Raw genomic sequence first — 16,427 nt, 5'->3', positions numbered from 1 at the left:
CCATTTTTCAACAGAAAGATGAGTTGTATATTGGACAGTCATTTCTGCCTGCTAATAGATGAACTTAGGCCACTTCCAGAAGAGTAAGACAATTTTTTTTTCTCCAGCCACATCATTCATTTGTTCAACTGACACTGACCACATCTTATATCCATCACTACGCTAGGTGCTGGAAAGCCAAAAATGAGTAAGACACGATTCTTCCCTAAAAGGCATCTCACCTACCTATGGACAAAAGAGAAAAGTTAACTGAGAGAGCAAAAAAGTGCCATGGCAGAGGTACGCATCAAATGCTATGGGGGTAGAAAGAGAGTTCCCATACCCCATCCAACCAGGAGGGTCGTGAAACCTTCCCCTTTCCCGGAAGAAGTCCGATTTATTTTCCAAGAGGAAGGATTGGGAACAGTAGCCAACCTTTATATAGAACTTGCCATGCATAGTCCGTCTTCACAGCACCTCTCATATATTGGCCCATTTAATCAGCTCCCTGAGGCAGGTACCCTATTTCACAGATGGGGAAACTAAAGCCTGGAGAAGGTCAGCAACTTTGGTCTCAAGGGCCAAGATCTAGGATTCATCTCAGACGGTCTGGGTCAAGAGCCTGACCTCTTAACCTCTTCACCACTATGTTATTCTGCCTCTGTTGGGGGGTGGGGCGGGGAAAGCGTATCTGTTCGGGCAGTAGAGTGGATCTAAAAAGTGACAGTTAGATTGGAAAATAGGATTGGAAGGAAAAGTCCAGTGCTGAACTGAACTGTTGGACAAGAGCTGGAGACCAGCCCGACGCTGCACAGGACTGCAGCTTAACTGGGCTGCCCAGCCCACACGGAACAGCGTTTCTCTGAGTGGAGCTCAGACCCTCGACATCAGAATCTCTGGGTGCATGTTAAAATTTAACACCCATCCTGGGCCCCAGCCCCTTCCCTATATACGAGCAGTTCTCAAGGTGCGGTCCCCACGCCAGCTGATCAGCATCACCTGAGACTATGATAAAAATGCAAATTTTCAGGCCCCACTCTCAGCCACTCTGAGAAGGGTCCTCCAAATCTACCTTTGAGCAAGCACTCCAGGGGCCTCTGATCTGAAATAGTGATGCCCAGTGCACCAGTGTTTCTCAGTAAGGTTGCTCATACTCACCTGCACAATTTTTTTAAAAATCCCAATGCCTGGACTTCTCTCGAGATCAATTAACTTGGGATCCCTGGGGGTGGGACCCAGGCATCAGTGTTTTTAAGGCTCCATCGGTGACTCCAGTGTGTGGCACAGGTTCAGAGCCACTGTTGTCCTTCTACTGAATCAGAATATCCAGGAATGTTTCTTCCTCGTTTCTTCCTTTTTTCAACCATGGTCATCTGGGGATTCGAATGCTCACTGCAGTTTGAAGACCACCACTTAGAAACAACTTTTTCATCTAAAGCTTTTGAAGAAAATATTCCGCCAAATTTATGAATATTAAAAATACCCCCTCCATTTCCACCTTGAGGGTAGAATTTGCTTCTCCTGGACCAGTTACAGTGGCTGCCTCTGCCACCTTCACCTCACCTTTCTAGACCTGAAGTTCCTGGAGGGCACCCTGCACCTGAACTTTCCAGCATCACTAGGCTGTTGGAGAAACGCCCATCTTTTATGGTATTGGAGTCTCCCTTAGTAACATCTCCATTGTTAGGCTGGATATCAGGATTACTACTTTATATAAAAAATCTTGGCCCTTATGATACCTCTAAAGCAGTGCTTTTCAGAATTTCATGTGCACACAGATCACTTGGAGGATGTTGGTGAAAGCAGCTTCTGATACAGTAGATGTAGGAAAGATGTGCAGCCTTGGTGAAGCTGACGCTGTTGGCCCTCGGACCACACTTTGAGCTCAGTAGCATTTGCAAAATGGATGAGTGATTGATTACTGCTTCTCCATCAGGCTGACAAGGGACTTGAGATCTCTGAGTTCCTTACAGCATCAGATGAGTTGAGTCCTCTTTCATTTAAACCCACAAGAACATACAGAGAAATTTCTAAGCATTTATCTCTATGTCGAGTAAAATAAAAAATAGTACACTGTGGAGGATACAAGGAGAGAAAATACAGCCCAGGAAGGTGAGGTCCATGCAGAGGCAAAGGAGCTCAAGTACAAGGACTTGCCCACCTGTCTGAGACCAGCTAAACTTGCCACAGGAACTGGTCTTTGTGGGAGATACTGAGATCAGATTTTCAAAGGTAAGATTTTTAATAAATTTAAATGTCTGAGACCAAAGAGAATTGCCAAAAATCCTAGGTGACATAGACTAGAACAGCATCTTTAGAATAAATTATGAAACACAAAATAGGAGCTAGTTAGACCTAACTTGCGATCGTAGAAGCGCATTATGTGACCGTGAGTCAGCTCAGCTCTGAACTGTATGTGTCTGAGATACTGATGGTACCACCCAGAGAAAAGAAAGAGTCCGCATAAATATTTTTCTGTCAAATAGTAGTACACCATCCCCCAAGTTGTTCTGAATACCCTGTATAATGAAATCAGATGGGCACTGCTTAGTGTATTCGGGGTGGGGACTCAGTTCTTTGCAATTCTCTGACTGATCAGGGTCCTATTTTAATAGAAGATTCCACCATGATTTTTTGCAAGGGTTTTTCTTTGTATTGATGGCCATATAAGTGAGTATCTTAAGGAAGGGCTGCTTGGACAAGAATCAAAGCTGCTAGAACACCAGGATATAGAATAAGATATGGCACAAGCAGGCAGGTCTCAGGTCGATCTCTACTCTGCCAAGTTTGAGCTGTGTGACCTTAGGCAAGTGTCTTAAGCTCTCTGAGCCTTGGTTTCCTCATCCACAAAAGGAGAAAGTTTCTACCAACTTTGCAGGATTATTATAGGAGTTAAAGCCGTGTGTTTGGACAGAGCGGTTGGTTCCAGTGTGCCCTCAATAAGTAGAAGCCACTATCATTTAGAATTGGTGGTGGAGACTAACCAGTGGCCAAGCCAAGACCCAAGTCACGTCAGTTACCCAAACACTATACCCGGCCCACAGAACTCAAGTGCCCTGAAAGTATATAATGACCACTTTAAAATTTCAAGTGACGTCCTTGAAACCCAGCTCTCAGCCCACTGCACTGGGGAGTGTTCTCTTCCCTCACAGGGACTGTCAAAGCACCATACAAATGTTTGCAGGGACAGTGTTCTACTGTCTTTGTTGTCATCTTTGTAATTATTGCTGCTCACACTCATCTTCTGCTCTGAGCAATGTGCCCCAGTTTCATTACCGCAGGAAGAAGCCCACCCTGAAATCTTTGTCCTCCAGTCAGAAATTCCCTTTCTGTCCTTTGAACACATGAAACAAATAGAAGCCCCCACGAGGAGGTTTGGCTGTGGCATTCCTCTGGGGCTGTATACTGTAGATGCTTCAGAGCAGTGGGCAGACATGCCCACTTTTCTCCAAGACGTCATTGCTCTTTGTTGCTAGCCCAGTAGAAATGATTAGGCACCTGGCTGTATACACGTTCTGTGCCTAACTTGGGGGGACCAGGATAAAAAAAAGTGTTTGGAAAATAAATGGCTTTGTGAGCATTTAAAACAAAGACAGAGAGAAAGCCACTGATGAAAGCTCCAAGTCCACCAGCCGTCGAGGGAGCCTGTTATAGGGAGGATTTTTATGGTGTATTTGTAATAGCTTTTTCTGCGTAAGAAACCACCCCCGAAACTGAGTGGCTTAAAAGTTCAAATGTGTTTGTGAGAGAAGAGTCTGCAGGTTGTCTGGACCATGCTGCTCCGGGCTGGCTGGGCTGAGGTGTGTGGTTTAGCATGGCTTCGTTCACAGTGATGGGGTCCCAGATGGACAGCAGGGGCTGCTGAGATGGCTGGCCCTCTCTCCCCCATCCCTCGCCCTCCAGGATGCTAGCCTGGACTCTTCGCTTGGTAGTAGAGGAGTTCACTGCCACAAGAAGGCCGCCCTAATGCACAAGCACGCTTTCAGCCCGTGGTTGCATCATGTTTGCTCTTTCCCCATTGTCCAAAGCAAGACATGTGGCCCGGACTGGGGTCGGTGTGAAAGGGTACCGACCCAGGGGAGGGTTTGGGGGAAGAGTTACGGAAGTCAGTTTTCACACAATCTGACACAGGACTAACGTTCAGTAATTTAGATCCAAGAACCCAAAATGAGAAATTACCTCAGGCAGAGATTCCAGTATAGGTCCCGTGGTGTGTTTAATGCTAAAATCTTGAATTTGGGGGATATTTCCCAAAACTAGCTATCCATTTTACTATAACTGGGGAAAAGATTGCCAGAGATTTCTAGATGGTTGAGGCCAGCGGGAGACCTCTTGGCATCATTGGATCATGTCTTCACCATACAGGTGACATGGACTTATATGATTTAATAAGCTTTTTATAACTGACCCACCACCCCCTTTCTATGAGTCTAAGGACAGTATGATCTTTACTGGTGATGTTTTGCTGTGGTGGCTGTTCTTTTTAAGAAACTCTGGCCCCGGGGGGGTGTTCATATGTGCGTATAACCCGCTACATCTGGATACGCCTGCTGATAAGAGCGCCACCTTGTGATTGTTCCAGGTACATACCTTGTGTTCTGGGGAGTTTACCGAGCGGTCTTGGAGCAGCCAAGGCCCACCTCCTCAGTGGTCCCTCCAGTTTCACTGCACTGATGCCCAGGTGGGAGGTGGCAGAGATGAAGGCAGCTGATGGGGGGAAGCAGACCTATCCCCTCACATGAGGCAATAGTTTCAAACATCTTGGCCGTGAGGTTGGAAAACCATTTCTTGGAAGGAAATAAAGTTTGGAAAAATTCCTTTTGGGGAGGGAAGAGAAATGAATGAGGTCCTGGGGGCAGGTGAGGTGTGAGCAAACTCTTCACTTTGGGTTAGGGAAGAGGACTCAACCAGGAACCCCCACCACAGACTGTGTATAGTGGGCCGAGGAGAACCAACGGCCCGATGTTTGCCTAAGCAGCGTGCAGAGCGAGCATCAGGCAAACAGCAACCTGGGAGGTAGGCACAGGGCCCGCGGTTCAGGCAGAAACACGTGTGGACTACATTCTTGCCAGGCCTTCGTAGTAACAATCTCTGTGAACTGTTATGGATGGAGTGGACCCCTTCCCTGCTGGAACATGTCTGGGGCTCCGTGCTTGGCACTGGCAGAGGATCCAAGGCTGGAGGAAGATTTGGAGAAAGCAGGAAAAGGTATTTCAGAGTGAAGGTGCTCAGGAAGAGTCATGCTTTAGAGATCAGGAACTTGGCACGTGAGCCCAAATGTTCTTGCTCTCACCCTGATGGCCTTGAGTGGATCACCCAACCACTTCAGGACTTGGTTTCCTTACCTTTAAAAAGGCAAATTCCGTCTCAGTAATCTACCAGCATCTCTCACGCACCCAGGCCCCCTAACTTGGTCTCCTTCTCTTTTTCCCATTCCACTTACTGACTTCTGAGATACTGCAAAATTTACTCATTTTTTGTGTTTATTGATTATTGTCTGACCCTTTTCACTAAAATATGAATTCTATAGGGCAGAAATCTTTGAAAGTTTTATTTAATGATACATCTCACATACCCAGAATTGTGCCTGACACATAATAGGGGCCCAGTAGGTATTTGTTGGATAGATGCTGAGTGATGACCTCCAAGGACCATGTCTAGCTTCCACCGTGTGTCAGTTATCTACTGCTGCATAACCACCCCCAAACTCGATGACCAAAACAACAGCAGTGTATTCTTTCTCATGATTCTGTGGCTCAGGAGTTCAGACAGGGCCCCAGTGGACAGTTCCTCTACTGCCAATGGCATCAGCTGCGCTCAGCTGTCCACTGGGAAGTGGCTGGAAGATCCAGGAAGGCTTCACTCCCATGTATGGTGTATGGGTGACCCTCCAGACAGCTCCTCTCTCTGCATGTAAAGGAAGTGATGATGGTCATTTTGGAAAATCCCTACCATATTATTCCATGGCCCATACTCTGCAAATGTATGCCTTCTCAACAAGCACTTACTGGGCAGCTTCTAGGGGTCAGGGCATGGCCACATGCCCAAAACCTCAGACAGAGTCCCTTTCTCCATGAAGCTAATCCTGAAAATGAACCCTGGAGTCATAAACCCTTTGACTCCAGCTGGTCTCTGGCCTCTCCAACAGTGGAGCAATGGATGCGGATGGTTGGCAGGCAGCTCGAAGGGAGGACATGGGGACTCTGGGCGAGGCTGGTGACCATCTCCCTGGCTCCCTTCCAGATTCCACAGATGGTGAGGGCGACTGGAGTCTCTGGTCTGTTTGCAGTGTCACCTGTGGGAACGGCAACCAGAAACGAACCAGGTCCTGTGGCTATGCATGTACTGCAACAGAATCTAGGACCTGTGACCATCCAAACTGCCCAGGTGGGTTTACCCCAGGATGTGGCTCCATGTTCAAGGGGAAGCTTTATTTTATTTTATTTTTTATACAATTTTTAAAGATTATTTACAGTTATTACAAAATACTGGCTAGAGTCCCCATGTTGTACAGTACATCTCTGTCTTACACCCAGTAGTTTATATCTTTCTCTTCCCGACCCTACACTGCCCCTCCCCGCTCTCCCCACTGGTAAACAACTAGTTTGTTCTCCATATCTGTGAGCCTGTGGAAGCTTTTAATTTATATTTAAAAACTTTTACAAATTGACTTTTTACAGGACAACCATTTTTCTAATAAGAATTCTGACCAACAGGGACAATAAGACACAAGTAATCAGCTTAGTGGCTGAAAAGATGGATTTTCTGAGTCCTATGCACAATTACAGTAACCATGACCTAGAAGACAATGCCACCATGTACTTAATTTAAAGGAGGGACTCTGGCTAATTTGGGCCTTTGATGTGGGATTGGTTGTACCTTAAAAAGACACATAAAGACAGATATTCATGGTCTTGCAAGGAAGCCAGGAGCAGAGGATTAACAGCCATCTAGAGAAAAACCATGTGTTCGTCCTATTGGTAATGCCTGAGAGTTGCTGAAGGCTCCCAGGGGAGCAAATTGGGGCAACTTGGCCATTGATTATCACTTTACACTGCATCATCAATGTTTTTAAAAAGTAACTAATTGCAAACTTGGTGAGAGGCCATATTGGGTTAAAAAGTAGTTGTGACTGCTGCGTTATCAAACCACAGCCTGTTTCTATCTGGCCCACACTTTCTAAAGGGTTGTGGAGAAGAAAGAGGAGGAAGCAAAGGAGGGGGGAAAAGAGGAAAAGGAGGAGAAAGAATATGCAAGCAAGACCCCATGTGACCCCCAGAGCCTAAAATATTTACTTTCTGTCCCTTACTTTCCCCCAAAAAAGTTTACCATCTCCTGGTCTGTAGTTTTCCACTTACCACATGTTCCCCATGGCCAGGTGGAGTACCAGCCTGAAATGCCATCTTGGGCTCTTCCAAGAAATCCCACATTTCAAATGGCTTCCTCTGAAAGAAATTTCAGAGATGGAACATTTGCTCCCCGCACCCTAGACATCCTGTTTTGACTCCTAGAAACTCTGTTCTCAAACCGTAAGACTGAGACTTAGAACAGAAAATGAAGTCCAAAAGCAAAGGGATTTCTGAGCTGAGAGAGGATGGAGTTGGGCATGTGTGTGACAGCAAAGGGGTGTGTGTAGAAAATGGGGCTGACAGGCGAGAAGAGGCTGTTGTGGCCCCGGTCGGCCATGCAGATGGATTTCCAAAAGTGGGACGATCAGGATGCTTTTCCTGATCTTTCCTGGGCTCATCCTAGTGAAGCTGGACCCAGATAGCACTCAGTGTCGGGGCTCGGCAGCTTAGCTGGTGCCTAGACCCAAAAGCAGTGGACCAAGAGGTCTTGTCAGGGGATATCTTCTCTGCAGCCATTTTGAATGTTTCCTTCTGGTTTTCTCCCCGCAGTGTGGCCAGCAGTCCTGTTCATCCATTTTCTTCTCATCTGACCTTGCCTTTCGTCCATCCTTTCTGCCTCTCTGTTCTGACTCTGCCAGCTTTTCAGGGCTCCCTTGAGCAAGAAGGATCTCCTCTTACAGGATCTCTTTCTTCTTCTGGTTGATTGATTCTCAGCCTCGCTGGAAAGATCCAGGAGGCAGGCCATCTCCCTGGCCTGGCAGTGATCACACTGTAAAAGGGATCACACGGTCCCCTAGGCCGACCATACACATAAGTTCTAGGGGCCTCATGTAAAATCAGAGAGAGCCTGTTAAAGGAAATCAAGTCATGCCTAGCAGGACAGCCAAGGTTCTCCAACAAAGAGTCTATGTTCTACTGCTGCTTCCTCTCCTGGCTGCCTCTACTTACATAGGATCCCTGTTTGCAAAGGAAGCCTGGATGGGATGGAGTGGGGTAGATAGTCTGGGGAGGGGAGGGAGCCAGGAAGTTGGAGGCAAGCTAGGTTTACTGTCTCCGAGTGAGTAATGACCACCCCAGCTTCTTTCCTCTGGAGCATCATCAGCAGTGCCAAAAGTCCTAGAATATGAGCCATCAGGTTTCAGCTAAGGACTGCTGCCTCCTCAAAATGAGCTACAGAAATATTCAAGGGGAAACTGTCACTCTCACTTACCACTTCCTACTCACAGGGCTTTCTTTACACATGACCCATCCAATTCATTCAACACTGTATGGTGGACCATTTGGTTCTCCCCATGCATGGATGTGAAAACTGAATCACACCAGGGTCCTGTGGCTTGCCCAAGGTCACCCTGCTAGTAATGATTTGAACCCAGTGAATCAGTCCTCAAGACTGGTATTGGCCACATGGCAAGTTATCACTGTGGTCCACAGCCTCTGATTTGGTTTCTACCCTGACACCAGCAGACAGCCAGCCATCCTGACGTGTGTCCCCCAGTGCCCAGAACCCCATTCCTGAGCCCAGGGAATACATTCCTTAGGAACTCATTCAGGCACGTTTGGATCTGATTTCATGCTGCAAATGGTATCTGGGGGGTTAATATATTTTCTGCTCTACTACCTGCTTTTTACTGTTTCCTCTGTTGGCCAGTTTCTGCCCATGAGTAGCGATGAATACAAAAAAGGCTTTGTTCAGGTGTATTTGTTTTTTCTTTATTTGCCAGTCTTGAGGGTGGGGGGCGGTGACTGTTTCCATAGAACCAGGGAAAAATGAGTCCTGTCTGTTTAGGAATTGAAGACACCTTCAGGACAGCTGCCACTGAAGTGAGTCTGCTTGCGGGAAGTGAAGAGTTTAATGCCACCAAGCTCTTCGAAGTTGGTAAGAAGAATTTCTTTCTTTTTCATCCAGATATTGACTTAGTGTTTTAGAGATGCCTTTCACCTTTGCAATGCCATCCTTGGATCCATCTAAATGTTCCATTTTCCTCTTATGGGGTCCAATTCTCTCAGCATATTTCTTCCTCACCAAATATACCCCAAGCAAGAGAGAGCTGTCCCAGGCCTCCTGTGCCAGACAGAACCCAACAGCTGTATTGTGTCCACCCTGCCAGGGACACAGTGTCCACAGTAAGCTGGCAGGGACTGCCCTCCCCCTAGCATGGGACCCATCCAGAGTAAGGGCCTCAAGCCTCATGGCCTCTCTTCCCATAGCCCTCCCCAAGGGTCCCCAGTGAAATCAAGGAATGGTGATGTCAGTTTTCCATCAGAGGGGCGGGGCGGGGGGGAGGGAAGAGGAGAAAGGGGATTTTTTTCAACATGATGCTTGCCCCCGACCACTGAATTTTTTTGTAAATCATTGGTGCACCCTGCTACTCATCTGCTAGAAAATGCTAGAGCGAGTGCAACAAACATGGAGCAAGTGCCCCCTCAGGCGCCAGGGGAAGGCTCGCTTTTTCAAAATAGCGTACTTCTGGGTGTAATTCTGCTTTGCAGAAAGGTGAGATGTCCTCTGCCCCATTTCTTTTTGCCACCCCCAAAATTCATCCTTAGCTTCTTCACTTCTGCCCTCCTCAGCCAAATTGGAGTGGGTTTGGAAATTCAATTGCCCAGGGGCTCCCACCTCAGGCCTCACACAGAACCAAACTGTTTCAGCAGGAGCCTTCTCCAAACACAATGCATTTGATCAAAAAAAAAAAAAAAATTAAAGATTAAAAGTGGGAATTTTCCATACAATGGTGAAGTAGCAAGACAGTCTTTTGGGGAAAAGAGCTTCTTAGGCCTCCCTGTATCTCAGGCAGCTGCTTGTCCTTTCCTGTGGCCAGGGGTCCAGTGGCAGCTAAGGACACACAGGGAGGAGACAGGATGGTGGATCAATCTGGTTCTGGGCAGGAACAAATGTGGCACACACTCAAATCAGGTAGCAGAGGAGCATTTGATGAGGGTCCGTTTGCAAAGGTATGAGCAGGTGGATGGAGACCAAGAAGGGATCAAACAGACCCCTGGGGCTGGCAACAGTGGAGAGCCCTTATCACCTCCTGGCCTGGAGGGCCCAGGAGAAGGAGTGGTTACCAGAACCACAGGGGAGGGCTACCTGACAGCACTTTGGCTGTCAGAAGGATGCAGCCAACCTGTAACAGTGAGGGAGGAGCCTAGGGGACTATACCCTGACCTTGCTCCTGCCTCCCTCCCTCTGGTCTCTGACCAGTTTCTCCCATGGACTCACCCCAATTAGAAGTCAGGGTGCAGAGAGCCCACTGATCCAGTCCACACTGGGCAACCTTCCAGGGCAAGGAAGAATATGGAATGGGGATCTAGAAAGACAGATAGAAGATGCCTAGCAGAGATGAGAAAAGCTTAACTAGCACAAAGTCAAGTTTCTTAACCTACTATGGCCTCAGTTTTCTGATTTATAAAATGGGACATGGTAATGGTGCCTACCTCCTAGATCTGTTGTAGAGTTAAATGAGTTCATACTTGTAAAGCATTTAGAATAGTCACACTGTACACTCCATGTAGTCTGAGAAAAATAAGTCAAAAGATATACGTCTCGTAGGTACATGAAGTATGATGGCCTTCTACCCTGGAGGAAAAATACAAAGCTATTTTCTGGGGTCTCACTGAATTTTCTTTCTGAACACCCTGCCCTCTGAGGGGGACCCCCACTGGCTTCACAGACACACACGTCCCAGGGTGGAACCTCCGTTCTCTTAGCAGCTGCTCAGTCAGGGGCTCTAGGGGTGGAATCCTAGAACTCAGAGCCTCAGCAGATCCCCGCTGGGGGCACCCTGTTCTGTGCACTCGCTGCCTTCCCTCTGGTTTAATCCTCATCACATTTTTTGAAAAAGGCACTATTTTAATCCCCAATTTACAGATGAGAAAACTGAAGCATAGCAAGGTCGAATTCCTTGCTCAAGGTCACAGGGCTGCTAGACACATGAGTTGATTCGATCCCAGGCCATCTTGCACAAGATCCCATACATTTTATCTTAGGCCAGGCCCTTCTCAACTCCTGAGAAGTGCTCCCATCTCTCTCTTCCTCATTTCACTCAAGGAAAACCGGAGCCCCACTCCATGCTGCTCCCCCGGTTCTGACCACTTGATTTTTACTCATGACACCACCCGCCTCCCAGGCCCCTGGGTCAGAGCTGGAGAGACCTTCTGATACCTTCTCCCCTTCACCTCTAAGCCCACCGAGGCCTGGCAGCCCTAACTATCTGACTGCTTCTGATCTCACCTGCTGTTCCCTCCCAGAGCACCTCAACTGGACTCTTTCAATTGACATCAGCACTGAGTATATCTTCCTACTGAACACTATCACTCAAAGACCTTCCGTGGTTCCCTAGTGCCCTCTGAACAAGCCTACACTGTACTGAAGACCCCAATGATCTGACACCAACCGCCTCCCTTCCCCATATCCTCTGCTCCAGGGAAAGTGAACATGTCCCCTACTCCTAGACAACCCCACAAACCCTGGTTTGCACAATTAACACTAATCTGGGTGGCCCCCCTTGCCCCCATCTCTGCTCCTGTAGTCTGTCAGCTCCAGCCCTCTGAGATGGGATTGGACATTCAGGAGACTCCCTGGGGAGGCACTCAGGAGGGTACAGGGGGAAGGCAGAGGAGCAGGCAGGGAGGGCTTTCAGACCAAGGGGCAAACTTGACCCCTGCAAAGGGAGGAGGGAAGGAAAGACGACTGGGAGGCAAGGACATCAGGGCAGCTTGAGAAAGTCTTGGCCATGCCAACGGGGCACCCTCAGCAAAGGCTGCTAGTCCCTAGCTGGGCAAGCACCCCCACCACACTCAGTCAGCAACCAAGAGCAGCCATGACTTTGATGTGAACACTGACGCAGACACAGAGGCTGCCAGTCAGCAAAGTGCCGCAGGGTTCCTTGCAGGAGCTCAGAGTCGGACACCTGGGGGCAACCATGCAGCCCAGCCAAGCCTCAGAACCAGCCCGGGGTCACACGCTCCTTGAAGCACTCCCTGACTTGCACTGATAGAAATGACACTTTGTAACCCTCTTGGGACTCTGCTTTGACGCACCCTTAATGCACCCCACATTCCACCATGGGTGGCTTCCCTGTATATCCCTCATCTCAGCCACGGCAGCTGACTGAGCTCACTGCGCTGCCCGCACAGGTGCCCACACCCCAGCGGCCCCTGTGGTTCTTTGCCAGAGAACTTCTTCTGGCCCCCAGAGCACACCAGCCCACGAATGCATGGTCGGCTGGAAGTCCAGGAGCAGCCCCCTATCCGTGATGCGTGGGAGCTGGGGGAGAATGCCCAGATCCCTGCCAAATCAAAAACAAATCTTTCTGCAAAGAGTATTCAAAGGATTGTTGCAAGAGGGGAGGGGGCTATTTGCAAGAGAGGGACTCTAGGCCCACAAACATCTCAAGGGTTAGGCAAAAGTGCTTTCCTTTATTGAGGGGTGACTCAGGCTAGAAAGAACCAGGTGTGGGGATGTAGGATGAACGGGAGGCGAGGGCAGATAATACAGCAGAGAAAGTTTTCCCCTGAGGCCAGCCTGTTTTCTAGGAGGGACCCTTAAGGAGAGTCTGTATGCTAGCTCAGGCTGGGAGGCCAAAGTTCCGGGACTTGAAAGAAGAGGAGAGCATTAACTAAAGTTTGGTTGAGATGCATTTTGTTCTGACTGATTAGTGGGGACAAGCAGTTTAGCTAATCATTTATGAGGCAAAGAAAGGGAATTTGGAGGGTCTGTGTCTGGCTTTGTCACAGTAAACAAGGGGCCTCTGTGACTCAGAGAGTCACAGGAAGAACAGTAAGTGCTTTTCCAGGATGCGCAGGGTGCGGGGAATCCTTGACCTTGTTTGTATCCCAGGATCACGGGGTAAAGTTCCAGCCTGTCACTGACGGGGTAACTGAAATGTTCTCTAGTAGGAAGAAGCTCCAGTTTTGTGCAGTGGTTACTTTTTTGAGCCACACCCTATATTGCTGCCCTCCCTTCCCTGTCCCTCCTCCGTGCTCCCTGCTCCCTGCTGGTGTTTCCCGGAATCACCTCCCAGAGACCATTTTCATGGCATCTTTGTCTCAGGGTCTGGGAAAGCACAAGCTGAGACATGCACTAGCCCAGAGGTGTGGACTCAGATGACTAAGGGACCAAGAGCGAACACCCGTGAGTGAAGGGGTCAGGCAGGGATGGTCGTGAACTGGGGAACTCCTGCCTCGACAAAGAAGTGGTCACTGGTCGCCTGCTCGCAGGGCCACTTGTTCCCATGGAGCATTGCAGGACCAGCATAAACATCTCTTTTGGTTTTCCAAATGAAACTAGGAATCTACATTCATAACTAGAATCACCTGATTCTTAAATGTTGGCAATTAATCCAATCTTTTTTAATACTGTAAAGGCTGAACACAGACACTTCTGGGGGCTGGTTCTGGCTTGAAGCCTACAGGTCAGTGTTAAATTCACTAAAAGCTGGGGCCACCAGCTTTACCTCTTTAAGGCATTTTATCACAGGAATTTGCATGTAATGATTGTTACTGTTTCCTGCCTAAGGTTAAGAGGTTAGGCCACTAGCCTAGTTTAACTAGTCAGTGAGTGGCAGAAATAAAACCTAGTCCTACAAATATTCCTTTGAGGCATTTTCTACCGCTTATCACTGATGTAGAGAGAAGATTCAGAATAGCCCTCTGAATTGTTAATTTTGTTACGAGTGATAATAAGGTTATGGTTATCTAGGAAACCATAGAAAATATGGTTTGATTATCCTCCTTTTTATGCAGATGCCTACTAAAATTTAGGGGTAATAATATCATATATGTTCCCAAAAGTTTTTTAATGAAGGAAACATGATTGGTTAAGTCTAGGTGATGGTATCTTGGTAAGCATTGTGTAAGTATATTCTCTCTACTTTTCTATGTATCTGAACATTTTTCATACTGTAAATTAAGGAGTTGGTGGATCAGAGAACCTTGTGAACAAAGAAGTTCCCAAGTTCAAGGAATGTGAGGGTGTTCAGCTATGGCCTGGGGGCTCCAGGGGCTGCAGGGCTTAACTCCGGAAAGGGGGCGGTTTACTGCAGAGCCATCCCGCGGCCAGTCTGGCATGTGATGAGGATTCTCTGTGGCCTGTTTCAGACACGGACAGCTGTGAGCGGTGGATGAGCTGCAAGAGTGAGTTCTTAAAGAAGTACATGCACAAGGTGATCAATGACCTGCCCAGCTGCCCCTGCTCCTACCCCACCGAGGTGGCCTACAGCACGGCCGACATCTTCGACCGCATCAAGCGCAAGGACTTCCGCTGGAGGGATGCCAGCGGGCCCAAGGAGAAGCTGGAGATCTACAAGCCTACCGCCCGCTACTGCATTCGCTCTATGCTGTCCCTGGAGAGCACCACGCTGGCCGCCCAGCACTGCTGCTATGGTGACAACATGCAGCTCATCACCAGGGGCAAAGGGGCGGGCACGCCCAACCTCATCAGCACCGAGTTCTCGGCGGAGCTCCACTACAAAGTGGACATCCTGCCCTGGATTATCTGCAAGGGCGACTGGAGCAGGTACAACGAGGCCCGGCCTCCCAACAACGGACAGAAGTGCACGGAGAGCCCCTCGGATGAAGACTACATCAAGCAGTTCCAAGAGGCCAGGGAGTATTAAGAAGATGCTACCAGAATGCACTGCACTGATCTGCCTCCTGGCCCAGAGGCCATCTCACCTGCATACGTGTATGTGTGTATATGCCACGTGAGTATCTGTGTAAATTACACTAGGGGTGTGCTCCAGGCCCCGTGACTGCCATCTGAAGCCACCATTGCGGTCTTCAGTGCCTACAGACCTCCCTGGAGCTCTTCCTAGGGGTGATGTCCACAAGGAGGATGGGGACAAGGAAGCGGGAAGAGGACCCTGGAAGCCATAGCGGGCAGGATTCAAGTCACACCCCGGATCCAGTGTTTCCAAGGGACGCAAAAGGTGAAAGAAACTGAAGTTGTAAACGTGATAAGCAGTTTTTATATATAACTTATTTAATGTGAATGTGACTTATGCCTAACCTTTTCTCTGGAGTTGTCAGTCGTGAAATTATTTAATCACTTCCAAGAGAATTCAGAAGGAGGCTTAGGGAGGTGGAAGAGAAAGAGAATTTTCTAGTGATGACTCCTTTAAAAAATAAATAAATCAATGGAAATATATCAAAACAAGAAAACGCCCACCTTAAACCAAAGGTTATTTAGTCATGAGGTACCTTGCTGGAGTCTCAGCTTCCAAAATGCCCTTGCCTCAGACTGGGTAGAAACTGGGGGGCAAATGGGCATTTTGGAAGCAAATCTGAGGCCTGGTTTTAAATAGGCTTTAAAATAAAAGCCGATATTAGCACAATGCTATGATTCTACTAAAAGGACCCAGAATGGCAGAATTTCTGCTCATGCCTTAATCGGTTCAGAAGGCTGCAGGAAGGCCAGATGTAAAAATAAGGAGTTAGCACTTTTCCAAAGAAAAAAAGCAGAACAGATAGGAAAAGAACATAAACCTCATTTCACCTATTTTATTTTAATACCATCTTAATATTTTTCTCGACCAATATATGCCCAATAAATAAATATAAAAAAGAAAAGGAGACCTCAAGTCTAGAAATTTCTAATTTTTTATGTTTTAAGAAAGGAAAAAAAACTACATTATTTTTGTAAAGTATTTATTGAGTCGCTGAGTCTTGTGCATCAAGCAGTTATAATATGACCTGGTTCTGTAGGGTGGAACTTAGGATAAATAAAGAGTTGGTTCTTATGCAGTCCTTACTTGCAAAACTCCAGGAAAAGAGATTATATAATAAAATCATAATAAAATGTGTTACCTGCAGTTAATGTGTTACCTGCAAATATTTATGATACAAATTCTGTAAATAGCCCTGGTAAAGCAGGACTTTAAGGCAGAGGAGAAGAAGGTTGAAACCACGTAGGAATAAAAGGCTCATTGACTGACATGATGGTGGGTGGTGCAACTCATAGCATCTTTGGCAGCAAAAACATCAACCCAGCCCCCAGGAGGCTGAAGCTCATTGACATCATGTGACTTTTTGCCCACCCAAAGCAAAGGCTTAAGACAGCCCAGGTGAGTGGGACCATTTCCAGACAAAACTTTGCAATTA

At 47.6% G+C, this 16,427-nt stretch overlaps 1 protein-coding gene across 1 annotated transcript in view; it reads left to right on the top strand.

Annotated features, from left to right (window-relative positions):
* Positions 1-16,138, top strand: part of LOC105083131 (isthmin-1) — a 68,695-nt gene extending 52,557 nt beyond the window's left edge. The window contains exons 4-6 of the mRNA XM_074347890.1: positions 6,223-6,366; positions 9,115-9,204; positions 14,427-16,138. Coding sequence (XP_074203991.1) covers positions 6,223-6,366; positions 9,115-9,204; positions 14,427-14,944 — 752 coding nt within the window. The 3' untranslated portion in view covers positions 14,945-16,138. The remainder of the gene's footprint in view (positions 1-6,222; positions 6,367-9,114; positions 9,205-14,426) is intronic.
* The last annotated feature ends 289 nt before the right edge of the window (positions 16,139-16,427 follow it).

Source organism: Camelus bactrianus, chromosome 19 (assembly GCF_048773025.1).
Source record: "Camelus bactrianus isolate YW-2024 breed Bactrian camel chromosome 19, ASM4877302v1, whole genome shotgun sequence".
Taxonomy (NCBI): Eukaryota; Metazoa; Chordata; class Mammalia; order Artiodactyla; family Camelidae; genus Camelus; species Camelus bactrianus.
The sequence above is the reverse complement of the archived record's forward strand: the minus strand, read 5'-3'. Positions and strand labels throughout refer to the sequence as shown.